Genomic DNA, 25804 nt, shown 5'->3' on the forward strand with positions numbered 1-25804 from the left:
TGTTGGTAAAATGGTTATTGTCCAACCTTTCTTGAAATGGAATAATCCTTCTCCTTAGTAATGTTTGTAAACAAAGGACTTTGTTCTATTGCAGTGTATGATGGAAATAGAATAGAATAATTTGTTGGTAGAATGGTTATTGTCCAACCTCTATTGAAATGGAATAATCCTTCTCCTTAGTAATGTTTGTAAACAAAGGACTTTGTTCTATTGCAGTGTATGATGGAAATAGAATAGAATAATTTGTTGGTAGAATGGTTATTGTCCAACCTTTATTGAAATGGAATAATCCTTCTCCTTAGTAATGTTTGTAAACAAATGACTTTGTTCTATTGCAGTGTGTGATGGGAATAGAATAGAATATTTTGTTGATAGAATAGTGATTGTCCAACCTTTATTGAAATGGAACAATCCTTCTCCTTAGTAATGTTTGTAAACAAAGGACTTTGTTCTATTGCAGTGTGTGATGGGAATAGAATAGAATATTTTGTTGATAGAATAGTGATTGTCCAACCTTTATTGAAATGGAATAATCCTTCTCCTTTGTAATGTTTGTAAACAAAGGACTTTGTTCTATTGCAGTGTGTGATGGGAATAGAATAGAATATTTTGTTGATAGAATAGTGATTGTCCAACCTTTATTGAAATGGAATAATCCTTCTCCTTAGTAATGTTTGTAAACAAAGGACTTTGTTCTATTGCAGTGTGTGATGGGAATAGAATAGAATATTTTGTTGATAGAATAGTGATTGTCCAACCTTTATTGAAATGGAATAATCCTTCTCCTTAGTAATGTTTGTAAGCAAATGACTTTGTTCTATTGCAGTGTGTGATGGGAATAGAATAGAATAATTTGTTGGTAAAATGGTTATTGTCCAACCTTTATTGAAATGGAATAATCATTCTCCTTAGTAATGTTTGTAAACAAATGACTTTGTTCTATTGCAGTGTATAATGGAAATAGAATAGAATATTTTGTTGATAGAATAGTGATTGTCCAACCTTTATTGAAATGGAATAATCCTTCTCCTTAGTAATGTTTGTAAACAAATGACTTTGTACTATTGCAGTGTATGATTCAAGGGGAATAGAATAGAATAATTTGTTGATAGAATAGTTATTGTCCAACATCTATTGAAATGGAATAATCCTTCTCCTTAGTAATGTTTGTAAACAAATGACTTTGTTCTATTGCAGTGTGTGATGGGAATAGAATAGAATAATTTGTTGGTAGAATGGTGATTGTCCAACCTTTCTTGAAATGGAATAATCCTTCTCCTTAGTAATGTTTGTAAACAAATGACTTTGTTCTATTGCAGTATATGATGGAAATAGAATAGAATAATTTGTTGGTAGAATGATGATTGTCCAATCTTTCTTGAAATGGAATAATCCTTCTCCTTAGTAATGTTTGTAAGCAAATGACTTTGTTCTATTGCAGTGTGTGATGGGAATAGAATAGAATAATTTGTTGGTAGAATAGTGATTGTCCAACCTTTATTGAAATGGAATAATCCTTCTCCTTAGTAATGTTTGTAAACAAATGACTTTGTTCTATTGCAGTGTATGATGGAAATAGAATAGAATATTTTGTTGATAGAATAGTGATTGTCCAACCTTTATTGAAATGGAATAATCCTTCTCCTTAGTAATGTTTGTAAGCAAATGACTTTGTTCTATTGCAGTGTGTGATGGGAATAGAATAGAATAATTTGTTGGTAGAATAGTGATTGTATAACCTTTATTGAAATGGAATAATCCTTCTCCTTAGTAACATTAATTTTATAAACAAATGATTTTGTTCTATTGCAGTGTATGATTGGAATAGAATAGAATAACTTGTTGGCCAAATAGTGATTGTCCAACCTCTATTGCAATGGAATAATCCTTCTCCATAGTAATGTTTGTAAACAAATGACTTTGTTCTCTAGCAATGTATGATGGGAATAGAACAGAATAATTTGTTTGTAGAATGGTTATTGTCCTACCTCTATTGAAATGGAATAATCCTTCTGCGTAAAATTGATTGTTATGTACATCCATAGTATTAAAGATAAATGACAAAAAAGTCAAGACGACTTTTGACAATCTAGCTATATGATAAAACACATCAGAGAATCACATGACACTTGAGTGCCAGTATGGCATTACTTGGGGTAGTTGTAATTGTCATAAGTGCTTGCTGTATTCTCTACGTCAAATCTGCCACAATCAAAATGAACAAAAGTGCTGTTGAAAACACTACAGTTAGGTATCTGTGTAAATACCCACACAAGTACACAGGTATCATGGAGTTTTGTTTTTATTAGATACGATTGCTGGATACTTGTATGTGTAAACAAAATCATTACAACAAAGTTAGTAAAAATGACACTGGCATTCAAATGATTTCATGTTAATTTGCATACTAGTATGAAATGTTTTTGATATTACACTGCAGTGCAAATGCTTACAGTGATGCATATAACACCTTGTACATAATTATTATATCCTTTTATTTTCCAACTCATCTGAATATGTCACAAAACCCCATCATGCATGATTGCAAGTGTGGTGTACTTGGGGTATTTGCACAAGTGCTTGCAGTGTTCTGTGTAACAGTACGCTCTTGAAAGTGCGGCAGAAAATACATGACGTTCAATGCAATTACCCTTGAGTACCCACACTGGCACACACGTGGAATGAGGTTCTGTTATTGTTACGTGTACATGTTTTTTCCAAAACAACAAATTTCCATAAAATGACACTATGTGGTCTTGCGTTTTCATGTAGAATGGATGATCATGTCCTTATTTGCATATCATTAGAATTGCAATAATGTTACATTGCAGTGCAGTGCAAAGACTAAAAATGTACCACTAGTATATGCCGACACCAGTGTAAGTAATCTCAGGTACATGTGTAATAATGTTTAGGTTTTGTTTCTTCTAACTTTTCAAATGTCCATCAAGTGTGAATATCAAATATTGGATGCCTTTGAGATTTGTGGAATATTTATTCTCTTATCGTATTTTGTTGTTAAATGTATGACTAGCTGGAAAGAAAGATAGCAAAAAAGATCTGAAGAAAGATGTTAAGAAAGACACCAGTAAGAAGGACAAGGATAAATACAAACATGTGAAAAGTTCAGATTACGGAGCTAAGAAAGGTTGGTCACCAGCTGATGCTGTTCAACAAAAGATCAAAGGTAAGAGGTCAAAGGTTAAAAGGTCATTCACCCCGAGACTTGCCAGAAAGGTCCATATATCTCTACAAATGCAGATTGTTACATCTGTTTTGAATGTAATTAAATGCCACAAATAAAACCTTGTAATGCAAATGGTGATGATAGTAAGATATTAAAATAATTTTCAGGTGAAAAAATCACAGGAATACAAAAATGTAGGTTACACAAATCTGATGAACTCCATCATCCTGACTGACTTATAAGTAGAAACAGAGAAAAAAATTTAAAAAAAAAAACAACTATAAGTTGTAAGTCTTCATTAGCAGCACTCTTCTCAAATACAGCAGAATGCTTAATATAGCCACTAAGTTTATGTGAAACTTTACTGATTTCTCAATGTTCCTTCATTTTGAAATTCATATAATTATTAAACTTTCAAAACAATATCCTTGGCAACATCACGATGCAATACTCAGAATGATCTCAAATATATGTCCAAGTCATGTACATCTACCAGGTACTTGTAACAAACTGATCACATAGTCTTTTTTTTACGACCATTCACACAGGCTCTGAAACAATCTCATTGGCACCAAAACCCTATGATACGCAGTTACTCGCCTCAGTAGAATCATTCGCACACTATATCAAAGACCACTTTGTTGCTGAGAAGGGTAAAGACAAGGTCAAAGGTCAACAGGTAAGTTTAAGCTGCCAACCTTTGACATTTTCTAAACCGTGATTTAAACAAAACAGATGATAAATTCTTCTGTCTACTTGTCCTTCACTGCACATCTGTTTTCTTTCCCCAGTGATGCCTGTATATATTTTCATCAACCTATCACAGAAGGGGTAGTCCGACCAACATTTTGTTTTGTGTTAGGTCGAAGCGGTATTTTTTCAAAAAGATACACAATTAAAAGATAAAATAGAATAAAATAAAATAAAATAAAATTCTGACCTACCGACCTACTCTGTTCTCTGAGGCCATGTTATCGGAAACACATATCAATTATATTTTTTTTCTCGCCTAACTAACAGTGGCTTTTTACCCGTGACATCACACACTGGTTCTCCAAATAATTAAAGTATGACATTTCTGAATTTCAGGATGAAGATGAATATCCTCTAACTCCAAGCAAACAACCACGAGACTCACAGATACAGCAGTTATCCAGAGAGAGGGCGCTGTTAGCAGAAGTACAAGACTGGCAGAGACAATGGAAAGAAGAACATAAACATAACCAGAAAATGAGAGCTGAAATAATCTCACTACAGAGAACTCATGAAAGGGAATTAGAAGAATTAAGATTACAACATGAAAATGATATTTTTAGGATTAAACAGGAAAATATGATCCTCATTGCAAAGGTAAGTTTGTTGTTGTAACCATGACTCTAATATTGAGATAATCCACATTGTAACCTAACTCAGTACTTGCTACAAACTCACGATTGTATCGGACGCCCGGTCTGACGGTACAACAAATCCATGCTCTCATAAACCCTGCTTGATACTTCGAGGCAAGATTTATAGATCATTATTTTTTGTTCATACATGTATCAATCCAGTCTTGTTTGTAGGATGGCAAAAATAAAATTTCAGCAACAAAGAACCCAACTTGGCCAAGTCAGTTTTCAGTGTACGTAGTAACGTACTAGACTCTTGCCAAGGCATTGTATATCACGTGGTATGCAAGGGGCAATCTGATTGGTTGTAGTGTTTACATACAAAACGAATAAATTAGCTATGCCTTAAATACGGATATTGTATATGAATGCATCCGCAGCCAGTGGGAGGCTCGTTAAGAACGTTACCGTAAAACAGGCCGTGGTTTGCGACGATGTAGGTCACTCATATTTTTCCTGGCTGAACGGAAAAAAAAAAATTTGAGAATAACATCTAATTATTCATAAAACTACCTTCCACAATGAATGCTTTAATCATAGTACCATACAATGTTTACCCCCCCCCCCCTCCCAGCACAGACCAATATTGCACCAATTGGTTGTATCATGTAAATTCCCACAATTCCCTGGGGAGCATATGTGTACAATCCATTGCAGCCCCTTGTAAGTGCATTAAAGTAAAGAATTCACATTGTAACATCAGTTCTACCTGGTCCCCAATTATACAGCTGGGTTGATTGAGAACTAAAATTGAACAATTTTGTGCTGTACATGTGAAGTCTACAATTTTTTTGTGTAACTAATTGTGTCGTCATTTTTGCTGGAAAGAAATGGTAAATTAATTTGACTTTTTAGGTTTGTAAAAATTGTCCCGTGTAAAAAGTCAAATAGGTAATTGTTATAATAGGTCATTGTATGGGTAGGACAATAGACTCTTTTTAATACACTTTGGGGTCTCATGATTTATCAGAGTTGCAAGTTGTTACATGTAATTTGTAAATATTTCTTGTACCTGAACATTATAAATCTAGAGAGAGAGAGTGTTACTGTGTTGTATAGTGTCAAATAGATAACGTCGTAAACCACATTCTCTTTTAATGGCACCATCCAAGACGTACACGTACCTACCGTCAATATGTGCAGTGTTAGGAAAGAAATATCAATATCTGGTCAGGTTTGCAAGCATAATAAGTGGTTTCATTTGTATTGTGTCAAAGTGACACTGACTGCATTGTGTACATTTGATGGCTTTTAAATAAAATATTGTGGCATGATACATAAAATAAACATTACAGAGTACAAAACTGACCTTAGTTAGTGTTTAGGTCAAAGACATTAAAACTGCCCTCTCTCAGTGACATTGTACTAAAAAAGGTGACTGTAAAATAGCTAGGCCAACTTGAAGCCACTGCAAGGTTACTTCTAATTGGAAAACATTAATACTGTACTTTAATTATCATACTAGTTATTAACAATACAGGCAACTGATGTATCTTTTTTTATTGGTTTGCTAACCAATCAGAATGCATCTTATAAAGCACTTCACATCATCCACTGTAATTACAGCCAGTAGAGGCATCTTTTCTCTTGTTTAATAACCAATCAGAGCAAACCTTATAAAGTGCTTCAGATCATCCACTATTAATCACAGAAATCAGTCAACCTTGATGTCGCAAATTTTCACTAAAAACTTGTAATTGTTTAATAGTTCCCTTGAAAACTAACTAACACTCAAAAATAAGTACACATAGTAACAAAAATGCTTTTTTGTACATAAACTCAAATTACCAGTGTAGTAAATTTGTGAAAATTAGTCATTGAAAACTATTTGAAAACTGTAAAATTTACTATCACATGATAGAAGGCAATCTGATTAAAATCTGATGTGGCGAAGGCGGCTAAATGATTTATTTACCTCTATGTCCATCATTTGTGTCGGGGGGGGGGGGGGTCTGAGTGATCGATCGATCGGGAAAAAAACCTCTGACACAAACGATGGAAATAGAGGTAAATAATTTAAAAGCTTTTAGCTGCTTTCACCACATCAGATTTTAATTAGATTGGATAGAAAGGTTGTTCCTGAAACATCATCTTTGAATTATCTTCTTTTTTACATTGGGTATTCTATTTTCACCATCATGTTACAACCAGTGACAAACGATGGAATTTAATGCAAGTCTCTGTATTTCCAACATACATGCTTTGCCAAGTTTTATTAATCCAATTCGTTTTATTTACTCTCCATGTTTGCAACAGTATCTACTTGCATGTAAATGCCTGTGTGTCACTGGTTGTAATCTAATTCATCCATTTACTTTCCGTGTTTGTAACAAGTTCTGCTTGTAAATGCTTGCCTGTTCCTGGTTGAAATCCAGTTCATTTTATCCACTTTCCGTGTTTGTAAGTGTCCACTTGTAAAAGCTTGTCTGTCACTGGTTGTACTTTATACTTTACATGTGCATAGGAAGTATTGATAGAACTATAACTCATCATTTCTCCTTGAAGTGATTGATTGATTGATTGATTGATTGATTGATAGAAGCAATGTACCAATCAATGGGTTGGTTTTTTATTGTCATTGTAATTTAGAAACTACACACACTCACACACTGTCTGATTATGTCATTGCACCAGACACTTCAATAATGGCAGTAACAAACTTAAAACGCTTAGATATCAGACATGGTAATCAACATATTGTACAAGAATTCACGTTACGTTTACCAAGGTGTCAGTGTGGTGTGGTTAAAACTAGTAAGGTAAGCTGTCAGAAGGCAGTAAATTTGATGAAGTCTTTAAAAGAATCATCCAACTACATGGTGTTACTGGATTGAAAAGTTTACTCATGGGACTCCAATTTTACAAAATGTTTGTTGTAAGTTTTTCTTGGTGAAGGTGAATTTCTTGGTGAAGGATTTTCATTACATAAGTACATGTAGTTGAAATAACTGGCATCCAACATCATCAAACTGTATTTATACTAGACTATTAGAGTTTAATAGGTCCTGGAGTTCATGTAGATCTAAATCAATACTTTAGACATGCTGAATCATTTCAAATGAATCCAAGGTTATTTCATCTATTTAACTATGTTTTATTTTATTTTTTATTTATTTATTTATTTATTTATTGTTTTAAATTTTATTGATTTATTGATTTATTTATTGAAAAATAATTTGGTTTTTAATTTTTTTTTTAAATTTTATTTATTTATTTATTTATTTATTTATTTATTTATTTATTTATTTTTCTTTTTTTTGGGGGGGTGGTCTTTCTCATATCCACCCCCCCCCCCCCCACCTTCCCTTGAGAGAATTCAGGATAAGGGGTTTAGTAAAAGAGCACAAGTTTTTAATAATATAGTAATTAATAACAATAATGTAATGTTTTGATTTTTGTTCCAGTTGAACAATGAGGAGCAAGGTGAGACAGTGCAGTCTGGTGTGAAAGATAAACTAGCTAATGTGAAAGACAGTGCAGAGAAGATAGGACTGATGGAGAAAGAGATGCAACACCAAGAAACATTACTAGAGGGTTATCACCAGGTAAGATCTATGGATTGTTAGTATGAAAAGTCAGAGAATAGTTTTGAAATTGGTGGATAGTGCAATTTTGTGTGACCCCATTGAGTTAGGGTGTAGCATAAACACAATCAAAGTTATGAATAATCCAGTGTTCAATTCCAGGAAAACAAGAGACTGTACAAGGAGATCCAGGAACTGAAGAAGGAAGGTAAAGAAAGTGAACAGAAGTGGAAAGCAGAGAATCTGAAATTAAGAACTGATATAACATATCTCAGGTAATTTGCATATACATGTATTATTATAAAGTGTAGTCTGTTTTATATACTATAGCCACCATAGGATGTTAATGTAGAGGTCGGCTTAGATCAGTTCAGTTCAGTACCAATTCGTTCTTACTACAATGTACAGTGTTATTGTTAAGGAGTGGTAATAGGTAAAATCTATCTGAGTTATCCTGTCATTTTACCGGGGTTCCCTACCAATATTATGTTATAATGTATTGGAAACTATGCCATCATGTTACCTGGGCTCTCAGCCCTTAACAAAAACACTGGTAGTGTTACTAACTACCTTATTTTTGCTAGGAATATCTGTTGTATTGCATCCTTTCTGCACAGCTGACACCTAGCCATTGAAATTCAATTGTGATTCTTATTGCCACCATCATTACTTGACTAAAAGTTGGAATGATCATTACATTGTAAGACTGGATGGAACTTTATCATTTACTATTTATGACTATTTATGTGAAGGAAGTAAGCTCTTTTACGAGTCATGAATATTCAGTGTGTATCTAATGAATATTCATATTCTACTAAGACCCATGATGCAATGGTGCTCCATTGAAAGAACAATAGCGGTAAAAAATAGCTTCAATTTGGTGTTTTTTGGCAACTGCATTAAAATCATGTTGTGTGAAATCATGAAATGATTCCCCAGAACCCAACGTTTATGAAAATACATTTCCTAAAGGAGCATTCCCTTATAACATTTTTGGCACAGTAGTAGCATCTAAGTCATAAATGCAGCTGAACCTGACAAACCATTCCTCTGTCCCTGTACATTTTCAAAACATTCATGATTGATAATTGTTGTTTTCAATATTCAGGGATAACTTAGATGAAACTGGTAAGAAGTTGAAGAATAAAGGTGTAATAACAAGTATAGAAGTACAAAGAGATATAGCGGCTGGTACGGGTACAGCTATACTTGGTGCTGGTCAAATTGCACAACTCAAAGGAGAACTGCAAGAAGCCCAGGTAAGTCCTGTGAGGTTTGTCTGACTGTTTATCTGGTTGTCATTCTGTCTGTCTGTCTGTCTGTCTGTCTGTCTGGCTGTCTGTCTGTCTGTCTGTCTGGCTGGCTGTCTGTCTCTCTCTCTCTGTCTGTCTGTCTAGTCTGAGAGATAATGCAGGTACAGTTACACTTGTTGCTGGTCAAATTGCACAACTCACAGGAGAACTGCTATAGTATGTCTGATTTTTGTATGTTTGTTTGTTTGTTTGTTTGTTTGTGTGTCTCTCTGTCTGTCTCTCTGTCTGTTTGTTTGTCTTGCTGTGTGTTGGAGATATTACAACCGATACACGTATTGCGCTATACTTGTGTGGTGCTAACCAAATTGCGTAACTCAAAGGACAACTGCAAGAATCTTTAATATGTAAGTCTATGAAGTAAAATAATGATGGATTACCAAATCTATAGAATCACTTTCTGTGATTGTGATGAAAAAAGTTTGAGAATACTCCACAATAACTTATTAATATTAAAAGTATTATTATAATATATCATTACTGATATAATGTTTTGTATTTACAGGTATCGGAAATTGAACTCAAACAGAAAATCAAAAGTTTAGATGCAAACAGGAGTGATTTAGAAAAACATGTAGAAGTTTTGGTGAAGGAAAGAAAAGATGCTGAGAGTCGAGTACTGTCAATGATTGAAAGTAAAGCTAAAGAACTCAATGTAAGTATTAACACTGAAAATTGTTGAAATAACACCCTGAATAATTTCCTAACTAAAAGCGATGTTTGACAAATGGTCATTAAATGCTACTTTGATGGTATAGTTTATAATCTTACTTTTACAGATGTAACTGTTTCATCAGAGTATATTTTGTTGTTGTCTAAAATCTTCCGCAATACATTGTATATATAACAGTATGACAAACTAACCAAAAATTGTACTCCTAAAATTGTACTCCAAAAAGTCTAATAGTGTATGTAATTTATAAATGTGTTATCCCTTATACCTGAATGAATGAATGAATGAGTGAGTGAGTGAGTGAGTGAGTGAGTGAGTGAGTGAGTGAGTGAGTGAGTGAGTGAGTGCGTTAGTTAGTAAATGGATGAATGAGCAAGTACCCATAGGTGGGTGGGTGGGTGGGAGGGCGGGCGGACGGACGGACGAGCGAGTGAGTGAGGGAGTGAGTGAGTGAGTGAGTGAATGAGTGAGGGAGTGAGTGAGTGTGTGAGTGAGGGAGGGAGTGTGTGAGTGAGGGAGGGAGTGAGTGAGTGTGTGAGTGAGTGAGGGAGTGAGTGAGTGAGTGAGGGGGTGGGTATACTACAGAAGTGATTACCCAGTTCTAATTCATTTTATTACTTTAATATAACAGGCACTCAATAAAGAACATGAAAAACACACAGAATCACTTCAGAAGAAACTAAAATGGTATGCTGAGAATCAAGATTTACTAGACAAAGATACCAAAGCACTTCAAGAGAAGAATGATGAAATTAAAAGTTTGAAAGATCAACTACAACATTTACAACAAGAAAAAGATGTAAGAAATATAACTTTACATATTTTTTATAAAAATAGATAAATTTGTAAATAGTATTTAAATTTCTTTGATACAGTTAAGGGATATGGATAGTTTAATATCAGAAAGATTTATCATCTTTACATATGTACTGTACTTGACTACATTAGCGCCCTCAGTGGTGGACTGTGGTACATGTAGTTGGTATACATCAATGATAGTAATTGACCAAAAATGTTCATCAGCTTGGTAAATTGATTTACAAAGTTATAACGCACAAGCCTTTTGATCTTTCTCAGTCGACGATCCTCATCAGAATGACAAATTCTTTTGCTAACCACTAGACAAGTCAATAGATCGATGCTAAAAAACGTTGAACTGCTTGTCTATTATCACCCATGTAAATATTATTAACTGTTTTTACTTGAACTGAAATGTAAAGATATCGATAAATCCGTATGTTTTGTGTGTTTTTTGTACTGGTTTGTTGCAAGTAACATGTTAAATACATAGTGACTGTGTTGTTTTTACAGGAAAAGAGAAAAGTTAACGAGACTCAGAGAAGGGCCAGAGAAAGAGCAGCTGATGCTAAAAAGATACAAGATTTAGAAAGACAGGTATGTTATAATTTCTCTTTTTATCAGATCAGCATTATTAGTATTACAGAACTTACATATCTTGGGGTATGTTTCAGTGCATGCTTGATATTGTAAATCATTCACTTGGTTCTAATTTCACTTTGATGTCCACCACACTATCCTGCAGTGTGCCTACCGTCCTAAGGGGTGGGTGGGAGTGCGATGGGGGTGGGGGTGATAAGAACATCCTCAGCAATGTATAAGTTACAGATTAAACTGTATACACAAATGCTTGATCGTGCCAAGTACACAAAATCATGCGAACACACAGTTTATGTTTACAAAATTAGTTGTTTTGTGTACAAAAATGTAAGCATACTAACAATCATGCATGCTGGGTGATTTTTGACCCACTTTCACTGTTTTGCTTGGCTTCTGTCCTGAAAGTACAACCACACACAACACCACATGTATTTTGAAATAGTGGTACTCACATGACTTCAGTGTTCTGTTATTTGATTTTATGACATTTCAGAGATCTAATATCATCACTATTACATATTTACCGGTGATATTTGCACTGCAGTGCAATACTTAAAACATTATTGCATACCTGTATGCAAATTATATACAAATGAGGGCACAATCATTTGTATTGTGACATGAAAGTGCGTGATCGCACAGTATTGTTTTTTTGGGGGGGAAAAATGGCAGTTTCCAATAAACATATGTAATGATAATAGAACCCAATATCATATGAGTGCCAGTGTAGGTACTTGGGGGTATTTTTACTCCTGCTTACAGTGTTTTCTGCTGCCCATTCATTTGTTACACTCATGAAAGTATTGCTACAGAGAACGCTGCAAGCACAAGTGCCCGAGTACATCACAGTTGCATTCGCATGTCATAGCATTCTATCATTTTATTTGAATTTTTTGTTTTCAAATCTATATCATCATCATTTTTGTTAAAATTTGTTGACACAGATCAAGGAGATGGAGAATATATTACGTAAAAGACATCCCAATTCTTTACCTGCCTTGATTTATGCAGCAGCCACTGCCCCTACTGATACTAGTAAGTCACCAAGTAAATCACAGGCCAGGACATTCCTAGAAGAGAGAGTCCACAAACTAGAAAATGAACTAGATGAGAGAGAAGTAGAAGCTAAGAGAAGTCTTAGAACTATGGAACAAAGATATAATTCAATGAAGGTTAGTACAAAATTAATACATTTAATAAAAATTATGTAATACATTAAATATAATACCATGCATGAGCTATTTAGAACAAAAAAAAAATGAAATATATACACGACAGCACATGTTTATGTCATGACAACGCATGTCTACATCACTGGTTCTGCTGTGTTTCGAAATATTCAAAATTGTCATTACTTTCCCTGATCTTTCTTTGATATTACTGGCGCTGGTATAATTATGTTATTCTCCAATATTTTTCTTCAGTCAGCTGGAAAATACTTGTGACCTACATGTAAGGGTGTATCGACTCGTAGTGACAAAGACCCCTTATGTCACTCATATTTTCCTTGCCTGAATGAAGAAAAAATATTGGGGAATAATGTCTAATTAAACCAAGCACAAGCCAAGTTGACCCCCCCCCAAAAAAAAAAAAATAAAAAAAATTTATACTCTGGTCATTCTGCATCATGACAATGCTTGTCTATGTCATGACAAAACATATCTACGTCATTTTGTTCTGCTGTGTGTTTGAAATATGAGTCAAAACATTCAAAATTGCCATCACTTTCCCAATTTTTTTCTAAATTGATATTATTGACAGTGGTATAATTATGTTATTTCTTGTAACTGACAAAAAATGTATCTTCACCAATCACAAATGTATGTGCTTATAAACAAAAAAACTCTCAAGTTTTTATCACATCGATCAATAACTAACAATCATTTTGAAACCGTGTATTTCCTTCTAATTGATTCATTATAGTATAAATTTGAAGAACACATCAATACTTTAGAGAAAGAGTTAGATGGATTCAAGAGAGCGGACGGCAATGCTGAACACCCACACACTCACATGGTGGCGTTAGAACGGGAGCTGAAGAGTGTCAGAGAACGCTACCAGAAAGAAGTAGAAGATCTGAGAGCCAAATTAGATTTTGTACAGAGGAATAGTAAAGGAAAACTACCCTCACAAGGTATCGTATAATCATACATATGTCTAGATGTAGTTGGCTAAGTTAGACTTTGTTACTTTTTTTACACTAGATTGATGTCCATATGTAAACAGTACTCGTAATGAATAATGTTTGGTCCCAGTTCAGTTAGTGGTTAACAAATTGTAAATCTCTTTAATGTCATTAGGATTTAAAAACAGGTGATTGTACATAATGTTTCAAGTATAACATGAAGAATTCTTTGTAAAAATTATCCATGTTGTTGTTGTTGAATATTTTCAGTAGATAACAGATCTTTAGAAGGAAGGTTAGAAGTACTGGAAGATGAACTCAGAAATAAAGATGCAGAACTGATCCAACTAAAACTGAAATATCAATCACTAGAAAGTAATGATGGAGGTAAGGGTAACATGATAATTTAAAGGAACATGATCTAAAACTTGTAAGTTTAGTTTTCGCCATTTTTTGTTTTCAAATAAAAGGTTACTTATATTTTACCTTTCACTGTCACTTGTTTAATGATTAGTAGTCACTGGCAAAACTCCCATCGTATTAACTGTTGTGATACTGTATTCTCATACTATATGAATAACATGAAGTCATTTTATTCTTATATATTACACTAGAGTATCACAGTACAGCAGTTTATATGGTATGAGTTTTACCAGTGGTTGCTACTTTTTTTGATAGTCAAGTGATAGTGAATTGTAAAATATAAGTATTATTTTATTTGGAAACAAAAATGACAACAAATACTCCATAGTTACTGACCAACTTCCTTTAACTTTATTGTTGAATGTTGATGGATGTCATCACATGACAGGTGGTTTGAGTTGTTCAGAGTGGTTGACTTTAGGCTGGGTGGTCAGGGTAAGATGTATTACAACTGATAATGGACTGGCATCAAGTTTCAATAATTGGTGGCAATAATATGTGTCCTGATGTAACTCCATGTGTTAGTAAAACAAAGTAAATTCAATCATAGTAGTTTGGCATAAAGTGAAATAAAATGATAAAAACATTTCACAAGATTTATAGATTACTAATGGCTTTAATGTCTCTGATTGTGCATCCCTTTAAAACATTTTGAAATTAGGTTTTTTTTTAATTGTGTTTGTAGCACCTTTCTTTCTACATCTTTACAATGTATATTATTATTATGATACATACATGTGTCTTGTCTGTTTGCTAGGTTTATCTAATGGTGATAGGAGACATTACAAACCAAGGGAGTTTGCTGGTATGCATATATCAGATGTCATGCAAGAAAATGACAGGTTGAAATCACAGGTAAGATGGCCATGATTGGTGTTGTCAGCTAATCTAGTTAGTAATGGTTAAAATTGCAATGTGCTATGACAGCAACGACATCAAGAGTTGTTTCGTGACCATTTTTTGTGACGAAAGTATGAATTAAGTGTATAAATTGATAGAATCATGATAGAAGTGTGAAATGCTTGTAGCCTGCTCAAAATACCTATTTTAGTAAATGTATCTTCAAAATCACAGTATGTACTGCACCAGAAAATGTATTCTTTTCCTGTCAGATGGCCACGTTAAAGACTTCACATGAATCTAAATCCAAAATTGTATCGATGGAGGATTTGTAAAACTTATCTAAATGCACTTTTTGTGCATTTGGATTTTGTCAATGGCTTAGTGGCAATATTTGGAAAAGAAATCGCCAAGTATTTCTTACATCTCTCATCACATTATTGTCTTTTTATAAATGAGTGACTCACAGTTTCCTAATTGTTGTCTCTAGGTTGAACGTATGTCATTTGAGTTGGATCAACAGAGAGTACAACTACAGAAATCAGTAGCTGAGGCTGAGAGTGGAGCTAGGAAAGTAACAGAAGATGCTGAAGATAGAGTGAGTAGTGTCCAATGGTGTAACTTTCTCTGTCAGGGTTGACTTGTTTAATACTGGGATGGAAATTTACAAATCTATGAACTTTACATTGTTGAGGATGTTTTTTTCTGAAATCATCTTAATGTTAAATGTCAACACAGGGGACTCTCTTCCATACTAGTCTCAGCATGGTTGAGTGTTTATTCGGTATGATATGATAATCTCTAACAAGATAAGAGGTAAAGCAAACTGTTGGTGTAACTGATCCCCTGGTAATTATAAGATTAGAAGTGTTTTAATTTAGATAAGAGGAGAAGAATGGACAAGATGTCTTATTTAGTCAATAGAGAGAGAATTTTATACAGAAAGAGAGAAAAGTAGCTAGGGAAAAAAGAAAAAAAGTTTTGTATCACCACAAAAAATAATCAGTCAATCAAATAAATTGATCGATCGATCAATCAATCAATCAATCAATCAATTACATGCTCACCTGTCCCCTGTGGCTTTTACACCGAAAATCATGAAACCTGAAACAAGACTTTGTCTGGCTTGACAAAAAAATCTCTACATGTTATCAGCCATAAGAAGAATTGAAGTCTTATGTATGTATACTGCATACCAGTATCTACATCCTACAAGTATAAAATGTGTTTGTTTGTTTCTGTCTTTATATCAGATGTCCATGCTGAAGATTTCACATGAATCTGAAATCCAGAGATTAATAATGGAACATGCCAACAAACTAACAGACAGCCAAGTGTCATATCTCAACAGTCAAATTAATGCACAACAGGTCAGTTTTTGTACAGTTGTTTCCATAGAAACTATCATACGTAGGTAACCCCGGATAACTCGAGTACTCTGTAGATGGTAATGCTATTTACTGTATAACTGTATTACCAGTTAAGCTTAGTAATAACAACACTTACTGTAATATCAACACAAACTCAATACATTACATGGATCATGCCAATCTGATTTTAGAAGGTGTTTTAAGTCTAGTCTCAGAATTTACCTAAAATACCTAATATACAGACATCATACCGTGAACAGAACGGAACCTGTTACAAACAATTAAAGTAAACAATGAGTTGGATAATAACAATTGGCTAAGAATGTTGGAACAGTAGAGACTTGTATTACACACCATGGTTTGATAAGAACAGATTTATGCATGAAACACCAGGGGATCTGGAAATTTGTTTGTGAACGTGAATTGTTATGTAAAGAGGCCATATAGCTGTTCTTATCAAATGATGAAATGTAATATAAGTCTCCGCACGTCCAACATGCTGTGACAAGTGTTATTAATAGAATTCTCAGTTGTTTACTTTCCCTGTTTGTAACAGGTTCCGTTTGTCCATGGTCTGATGTCAGCAGTTGTAGTTTCTGTTGTAACCATTGGTTATGGATGTGGTTGGTGGTGTAGATAAAAAAACAAGAACCTGTACTATATAAAACACTCATACTACCTTTACTATATCGTAGCAGTATACAAGCAATGTGTTATGTCATAGTCTCCAAACTTATACAATTTATATGATCTTGTGTTCTTAAACCAGGTAATGATTAGCCATCTAAAGGAACAAGTCACTAAGTATAAATCTGATGCAGATAAACTTGCTGCCTCTGAAATCCAAGGCAAAGCTGGCAGACAACAAATAGATTTACTAACTCAGGAATTGAGAGAAGCCAAGAAAAGCCATACTCCGGTAAGTCACATAGTAAACATGTCTTTGATTGTTTTGTTACAGAAAGGAGATATGTTGACAATTAAAATTAGGATAACTGTTAAACCTGCACTAGCTGCAACTGGGATATGATTTTCATCAAATAATCAAAGATATATTCACTTAAAAATTGATCAATTACTTGCATCAAAATGCATGCTGTACTGCAACTGCCTACAATAGAACTTGTTACAAAGAGGGAAAGTAAACAAATGAATTGAATTAATAACACTTGGCATGTAGCATATATTGGAACAACAGATAGTTGCATCGCAATGGAATGTAATACAAGTCTCTATACTTCCAACATGCTGTGCCAAGTGTTATTAATCCAATTCAGTTGTTTACTTTCCCTGTTTGGGACAGGTTCCATTCGTCCATGGTCTGATGTCAGCAGTTGTAATAATGGATACAACCAACCTCTAATTAACATGTGAAGTTTCTAATTATTGATATTTTAACAATTCTCCAGTGAATGAATTGTCAATTGTCTTATTGGCAAAATAATACTCAAGTTACAGCTAGTGTTGGTTCAACTATAATAACCAAACAATGTAAGTTTCTCTGGACACTATGGTTTTATCCTGTATCAAACACTGAAACCATGATGTTGGGTCCTAACTGGATTTCTTGCATGGAAGACGAGTTTAAAAAGTTTAATAACTATCCAATATATATAAAGATTATTAGTCATCAATTATTTATTTATTTATTTATTTATTTATTATTTATTTAATTATTTATTTATTTATTTATTTAATTATTTATTTAATTATTTATTTATTTAATTATTTATTTATTTATTTAATTATTTATTTAATTATTTATTTATTTATTTATTTATTTATTTATTTATTTATTCTTTTATTTATATTATTTATTTATTTAATTATTTATTTATTTATTCTTTTATTTATATTATTTATTTATTTAATTATTTATTTATTTATTCTTTTATTTATATTATTTATTTAATTATTTATTTATTTATTTATATTATTTATTTATTTATTTATTTATTTATTTATTCTTTTATTTATATTATTTATTTATTCATTTGTTTATTTATTTATTTATATTATTTATTTATTTATATTATTTATTTATTTATTTATTTATTTATTGCAGGAAATGAGACATTTTGAAGCATTGCAGACCAAAATTACATCTCTTGAAACTAGGTATGTACTAATAATTTGAAAGTAAAGCCTTTATAGACATATATATACACTACTAATACTCCATCTGATTAAAATCTGATGTGGTGAAAATGGCTAGATGTCTTTATTAACCTCTATTTCGATTGCATTGTGTCGTTTTAATTTTTTTACATATTTGAGAAAAAATGTAATAAAATTGCGAAAATTCGGAAGTCTCGCCAGAAATCGTGGATGCGAAAACTGACATCAACTTAAAAAAGACAATATAATACTGTTCTTCCAATCTGTAATGTCTGTACATCTGATGAGAAGAAACCATTAATACAGAGACCGTATGGAAAACAATGGAAAACATAACTACCTGAACTAGACTCTTACACATGAAAAAATATAATAATAAAATTTTTAAAAAATCTACCTACCCCACCTATTCTAAAATTGAGTGTAATCGGAACCACACAATTTTTTCTAAAATTAAGCCTAAGAAATTGATTTTAAAAAATTGATGTGTCAGTATGTTGGAGTAGTGAAAACACTTGAGTGGCTCATAGGCACGATAGTGTATACATTAGTGTGGCATTCTACGAGATAAGCCTAGAGTAAATTTACTACATGACAAATACCTACAAAGTCGGTCTCCAACAAAAGGAAAGAAAAAAATAGAAATAAATTAAAAGTTAATGGTATAATAATAAACGATGTCATATTTTTCTTTCTTATAGGTACTTAGAGAGGGAGCAGGAACTACAGAACATTGTTGCCAAGGCAACCATGGTAGCAACTGCAGAGAAGGATGAAGAAATACTGTACTATAAACAACAACTCCGGGAAAAGAATGTGGAATTACAAAAATTTCGTACAGAATTAGACACTCTACTTGGTGTAATCAGGGAATTACAACATCAAGGTGTTGTACTGCATGGACAGACTGCCAAGTCATTGCTTCATTAGCTGAAATAATATCTAGTAGTTTTCATTTATATAATTCTCATTGCTGTGATGGAGGTACTGATACCACTTGCTACGGGCACCATCCTCAGATTTCAACGGTTTTCTAGCCGTACAATCTCTCAACTGAAATAATCTAGGATTTAACCAAAGACAATGTAGGGGGAGTCTATGGTTTACTTTACACTGTACAGGCTTTTACAGTGATTGGGTTAATAAATTTTAGTAGATTTTGATGTACAAATGTATATTACATCTGATTTTAGAAATAGCCAAATTTTGAAAATAAAATATTTTGTTAAACAGATCCATACCTATTTCTTCCATGAGATTTGTTATAATTTCAGACTGGTCAGTTTTAAATAAAACTATGCAGTGCTCCTGGAATGATGTTAATTTCATAGCGAAAAGTGGCCAATGTGATTTGTACTTGGTCATAATTTGAAACAGCAGCCAATGAAAGCTGCACTTGTTCTGAAATAGCCAATGAGAAATGTGCACATTTCAAAACTTCAGGCAATGAAAGTTACTCTTGTTCTAAAGTAACCATTGAGAAGTATGCACATTTCAAAATGGTCAGTTAAATCTAACATGAAACTTGAAATACATTATATTGAAGAAGACAATATCAATTATACTCTGAAATAGCAGCCATTGAAATATTTAGATGTTATTCCCCAATATTTTTCTTTGTTCAGCCAAGGGGAAAATACAAGTAACCTAAGGGGTCTTTGTCACTATGAGTCACTAGACGAATAGTGACAACCCTTAGGTCACGAGTATTTTCTAGCTAAATGAAGACAAATATTACAGAATAATATCATTATACCAGCACCAGTAACATCAAAGAAAAATTGGGGAAAGTAATATCAATTTTGAACGTTTTGACTCATATTTCGAACACAACAGAGCCAGTGACGTAGACACATGTTGTTGTGACATAGACATGCAGTCGGTCGTGACATAGAATGACCAAGAGTATATATCCCATATTTATTGTTCAACTTAGCTAGTACATGGTATAATTACTTATTATTTGAGACAAATATAAGAGAGATGCTTTTTTTTTTAAAGCAAGTTCAGTTCAGGTTTGAGTTTTACCATGACAACATTAATGTACTTTAACTTATATAACTTTAAACTGTACACTAATTTAGAAATATGATTAGCTACTCCAAATATTATATATTGTATATAAGGGTTGTAGACATTTGACATGGAGAAAATCTAATTCAATTTAGATGAATTAAAAAAAAAAATTGTAAGGAGAAAGAATAAAAATTATGGACAGACAATTGTGTTTGTAGAGTTGTGATGTTGGTGGTATTAGATTGTGTGGCTCATTCTTACAAGCCGCCTGTGCACCAGTCTGTAAGGTACGCCGTGATGGGGCGCCCTCACACAGAGGAGGCCGGTAAGGGCGAAACGTCGTATCTGACAGTCTACCTGTGCACAATTCACAAAATATAGTACGTCTTGAAATAAATCAACACTCGTCGTAGAGGGCGTACTTCAGATACAATCTTTTTGAAGGCAATCCTTGCAATTCAGGAATATAACATAACTTTTCATTCCTATATCTACACAATGTCGTATCAGTTCAACATCATTAAAGCCCAAATATTCGAAATTCCAAAATTCTTGCATTAGGTTCACTAGCAGAGTCTTGGACAATGCCGTAAAAGAGCCTGTGGTTTACGATGAGGGCTTTAAAAAAATGCTTGTTTTATTTGGTTCCCGTTACCCAACCCCACCTAGTTTTCGAGAGAAAAAAATTAGTGAAATTGCAAAAACTGTGAAGTCTCACGAGAAATGGTGGATATGGAAACTGACATCAACTTAAAAAGACAATATAAAACTGTTCTTCCAATCTGTAATGGATGTACATCTGATAGGAAGAAATAAATAACACAGAGACCATTTGGAAAACAATTGAAAACCTGAACGAGACACGCACACATGAACAAAAAAATGAAGTAAGAAATCTACCTACCCCACCTATTCTAAAATTGAGCGTAATCGGAACCACACAATTTTTGTTTATTAGGCCTAATGGTGTGTGGCTGGCATGAATATCAAGTTCAAGGTCAGATTATTTCAGAACAGGTCTCAGCCTATCATACAGATCAATGTACACTCTAACAAATCGTGTAGCAAGTACAAAACTTAAGGCTATATTACAGACTAAATAAGCATACACTTGATAACACTGGTAACATTTCACGTTATTTGACTTTTCAGAGAACGTTGTGAGACCATGCCCTGATGATCTTATGATGACAAAAACTGGAGTAGACTAGATTATATTTGCTAGTTACAGTAATGCAAGAATCTTGGATTTTCGGATATTTGGACTTTAATGATGTTGAACTGATACAACATAGTGTAACTATAAGGATGAAGAGTGATGGCAAGGATTACCTTCAAAAAGTTTGTATCTGAAGTACGCCCTCTACGACAAGTACTGATTTGTATTTACACACTTTTAGGAATTTAATCGCAAACCTTGCCAAAATAGACTGACTATGGAGGTCTGTACTTCGTCACACATTTGTAATATATAACATATACACATACAAACTTATTATACAGAGAGAGAGAGAGAGAGAGAGAGAGAGAGAGAGAGAGAGAGAGAGAGAGAGAGAGAGAGAGAGAGAGAGAGAGAGAGAGAGAGAGAGAGAGAGAGAGAGAGAGAGAGAGAGAGAGAGAGTTTCATTCTTCTTACGTCAATTGCAAATAGAGTGCTTAATCAGCTTGGAGAACAATAAATCAATAAAAAATTACGTATATACGTGCTATATATAAATATATATTGAGCTTGAAGGAGGAGGAAATCATTTTCCGTCTCGAAACGCTGGAACCCCATGGAATTTACATCATTCCATATATATCTAACTAATATGCTTATTCTATCTTTCAGGCGTGTTCTATAGGGTTCATTTCGTGCGCATGACGTGATCTTTCTGCGCTTAATTTAATCGTTAAAAAGAATTCGAACTCGCGGTATGTCCCATAACATTAAGATATACAGTCAGGTGGTGACCTAATATATATCTTGCCTTGATATCCTATGAGATAGAATATTGGTTAGGAACGTTTCACTCATTTCTTTTGCACTTCTACATACATACATACATACATACATACATACATACATACATACATACATACATACATACATACATACATACATACATACATACATACATACATACATACATACATACATACATACATACATACATACATACATACATACATACATACATACATACATACATACATACACATAAACAAACAACCACATCTGAATTTTGTCTGCATTCCCCTTATACCATTTGATCATTCATCACTTCTCAGCACACATAAAAATGAGGGGAGAAATGTATAGAATCAAATGCAACTCTCTGTGCAGTATATTATTACGAAAGCCGTCAGGGGACTTCCAACTTCCAACTTCCAATTTCCAACTTCCAACTTCCAACTTCCAATTTCCAGCATCCAATTTCCAACTTCCAACTTCCAACTTCCAATTTCCAACTTCCAACTTCCAATTTCCGACTTCCAACTTGCATATTACCGATTGTAAATTATTTTCAACTTGATATTTTATGGCATCCGATCCGTTCATACATTCAAATGTAGTCAATACCATATCGTTTTTACAATTTTATTCAGAACGAGTTTTTATCCTGAGGATGACAGATTGATTCAAACACAAATGGCCTGGTACTGTTAAAAATGAAAACATTTCAGTCCACTGAAGAGGTCAGTCGAGTCTAGACGAAATATATGAACAAGGTAACATTTCCTGTTTGTGATAAAATAATCTTTATACATGTCATGGAAACCAAGCTGATCAATCTCTTTGGATCAGTCAAAAATGGCCTACTGGTCTCTCTTGAGGTGACCTTTTTTTGTTCTGCTTCTAGTTATGGACGATCGCACAATGTCACACAAGCTCAATAAGCGAAGTTTATAGGGGAAGAGGGTCTGGCGTCAATATGCAATGCGATTGCTGAACTTCATTTTCGCACTTTTAACCAAATTTTGACGGAAAATTTTCATTCTTCAATGATAACAGCTCTACTGAGATGTCGATAAATTGATAAAAAAAATTACTTCAAATGTGAGATATGGTGCTGGGATTCTGGTAGTATTTTAACGTGTGTTTACAATAATGTTTTTACATTACATCGGACGTACTGGTGTGACCGCTACAGTTTTCATCATAGTTTACATAATATATGTTTAATGTTGCACTTGTGAGCGTTCGTTTCGGGAGGGGGGGTGTTGACCTAAACGAACGTTTACGTCCCGGCAAGAACCGCCCCCGCTCCCACTTCGGAATTCTCCCCTCCCCCAAGCCCACGACACTGGCCTAGACTCGTGATTCGTGTCGTCATGGTGACAAACATGGTGTGTGTAACGACCCATTGTTATTTAGTAACTGGATCAGATAAGACGAGTCATATGACTAGACCATTGCATGTGACCTTTTAGTGATATAAGACAGGTGTCGAATTATAGACTCAATTAGTGTGTACAGCCAAGCCAAGACGAAAACACTGAAAACGTTTACAGGTAAGTAGCTAAAGTCATCTAGATGACATTAATAGGCACAGACAGCGAATTGAAAGCTGTATGTCTGTGACATTACATAAACGTTGCTAATAGTATATAATACTAATAATTCTAATATACATACCCGCTCTTATGTGGCAGTTTAGACAATGAAGTGACTCGACGAAAAAACGAACCACCAACTTCATACAAATTGTGACAAGCTTGCAAAGTTATCTTTGGTATATGTACAAACTACTTTGGTAATCTGAGGTCATTGTGCCGATGAAACTTTTGTAGTTTCATTACGTTGTGGTGACCTGTATTGTTGGGACTATATCTGTAATATTCAGTTGGTTTTCAGTGGATTCACCAACTCAAAGTGCACCAAAGTCCACCGTGACGATATTCTGTTCGACCGTTACAATGGTCCTGTTCTAAAGAATTGCCATTTTGACCTTAAACCTTTTTCTACACTTATTCAGACCCCAATTTCTCTTCTTCAAATCATTAATTTCAACGCACAGTCTAAATTAAACCACATGATAAAGTGAAAAAGCCGGCGTATTCTCTGCGAATGCATCACGGCTGTAAAACTATAGTTCAATGACATCAACAATGATGTAAGATCACGTAACACTCATTTTAGGAAAACTTCCACAAGGTTAAGGAAATGCTGAAGACGTTTAATTTTGTATTTAAAGATTAGTACACATTATTTATCAGGCTACAGAAGATTAAGGTACATCAGCCAAGGCCGAATCGTAGTTTGAATCGGTCTGAACTCGTGATGTGTGCCATTAATCAAATATATCGATCGATTCAGGTTGACTCAAATCAACAGGTTACCTGATAGACTTCAATCCATCAACTATACCCCCGACTGACAACCTCATTTTTCTGTCTGTAAGATTTTGATATATGTCACCGTAAAAAAAAATATGCATGATGCACTGTCACAAAAACAAAGAATAAAATACTGGAATGGCATGCTCAAAGTTGGTCGAACTTTGATCTCATGAACCCGTGATCGTGAGGGGTTGATAATTCGATAACAGGTACAGCTAGATTATAAGAAGTGCTGTCAAAAATTGTAATTTTTTTAGTTTAGTCAAAGTACAAGACTGCGTCTGTATGCATATTGTTCATCTCCATCTTTTATCATCCGTTGGCTGTACATATAGACTGTTTGATCACAAACGCAAAGGCATGATCTGTAGGTGTTTTAAAGTAGAAATTGACCGTTCACAGCAAAAAATAGAGAATTTTTTTCCAAGTAATTTACGAATGTAAAACAACATGGCGTGGTAATCAATACAAGTACATTTGGTAGATTTTCGCTAAGACTTATTTTCGCTTATTTCGCTCAAAAAAACACCAAAAAGTTGACACAAAAATAACTAGACTAAAATGACCAGGAACGACTTTGTTATTGTTGAAGGTTTGTAACACACTTATATTGGAATTGTAACATAGTTGTGGAGTCATGATGGGCGAATGGTTAGCATGGCCAGCTTGGAATCTACAGGTCATAGGTTCGAGGCTTCGAGCCCAGTTGCTGCTGTTTGTTTCTGAGTGGCTAAAGTTCTTAACTTGGGCAAGATTTGAACCACGATAGTGCCTCAATAAATCAACCCTTCTGTATAATTGGGAACCTGGTAGGACAGAGGTTGCGGTATGAATGTTTTACTCTATGCGCTTATAAAGGCTGCAATGGATGGTAATGCTCCCAGGGGAGTTAACGTTAACGTTTAGGAAGTAAGGACCGTTGTGCTGCCATTGATCCATGCCAGGAGTAATAATTGTGAACACCTTGAGCTCTCTTGAGAAAAAAATTGAACTGCAGTCGCAAATTATCTCGATTTGACAATGACGAGTGACAATGTAGGGTACGGATTATCATATTTCCTCCCACACATATGAATTGTGGGTATTTTATTTTGCTGAGTCATTCCAAC

General features: G+C 33.9%; 1 protein-coding gene across 3 annotated transcripts in view; it reads left to right on the plus strand.

Annotated features, from left to right (window-relative positions):
- LOC144454029 (centrosomal protein of 162 kDa-like) overlaps positions 1-20578 on the plus strand; it is a 37687-nt gene extending 17109 nt beyond the window's left edge. The window contains exons 14-31 of one of the 3 annotated variants that reach the window (XM_078145436.1): positions 3035-3187; positions 3736-3870; positions 4284-4537; positions 7980-8120; positions 8262-8374; positions 9208-9358; positions 9915-10064; positions 10714-10881; positions 11394-11477; positions 12425-12652; positions 13404-13614; positions 13879-13998; positions 14786-14883; positions 15359-15466; positions 16122-16238; positions 17008-17157; positions 18304-18356; positions 19058-20578. In XM_078145436.1, coding sequence (XP_078001562.1) covers positions 3035-3187; positions 3736-3870; positions 4284-4537; positions 7980-8120; positions 8262-8374; positions 9208-9358; positions 9915-10064; positions 10714-10881; positions 11394-11477; positions 12425-12652; positions 13404-13614; positions 13879-13998; positions 14786-14883; positions 15359-15466; positions 16122-16238; positions 17008-17157; positions 18304-18356; positions 19058-19286 — 2663 coding nt within the window. In that variant the 3' untranslated portion in view covers positions 19287-20578. Of the gene's footprint in view, positions 1-3034; positions 3188-3735; positions 3871-4276; positions 4538-7979; positions 8121-8261; positions 8375-9207; positions 9359-9914; positions 10065-10713; positions 10882-11393; positions 11478-12424; positions 12653-13403; positions 13615-13875; positions 13999-14785; positions 14884-15358; positions 15467-16121; positions 16239-17007; positions 17158-18303; positions 18357-19057 lie in introns of all 3 variants that reach the window. The other 2 variants (XM_078145434.1, XM_078145435.1) reach the window with 2 other exon arrangements.
- Positions 20579-25804: the final 5226 nt, after the last annotated feature.

The sequence above is a fragment of the Glandiceps talaboti genome, chromosome 3 (assembly GCF_964340395.1).
Source record: "Glandiceps talaboti chromosome 3, keGlaTala1.1, whole genome shotgun sequence".
NCBI classification, from domain to species: Eukaryota; Metazoa; Hemichordata; class Enteropneusta; family Spengelidae; genus Glandiceps; species Glandiceps talaboti.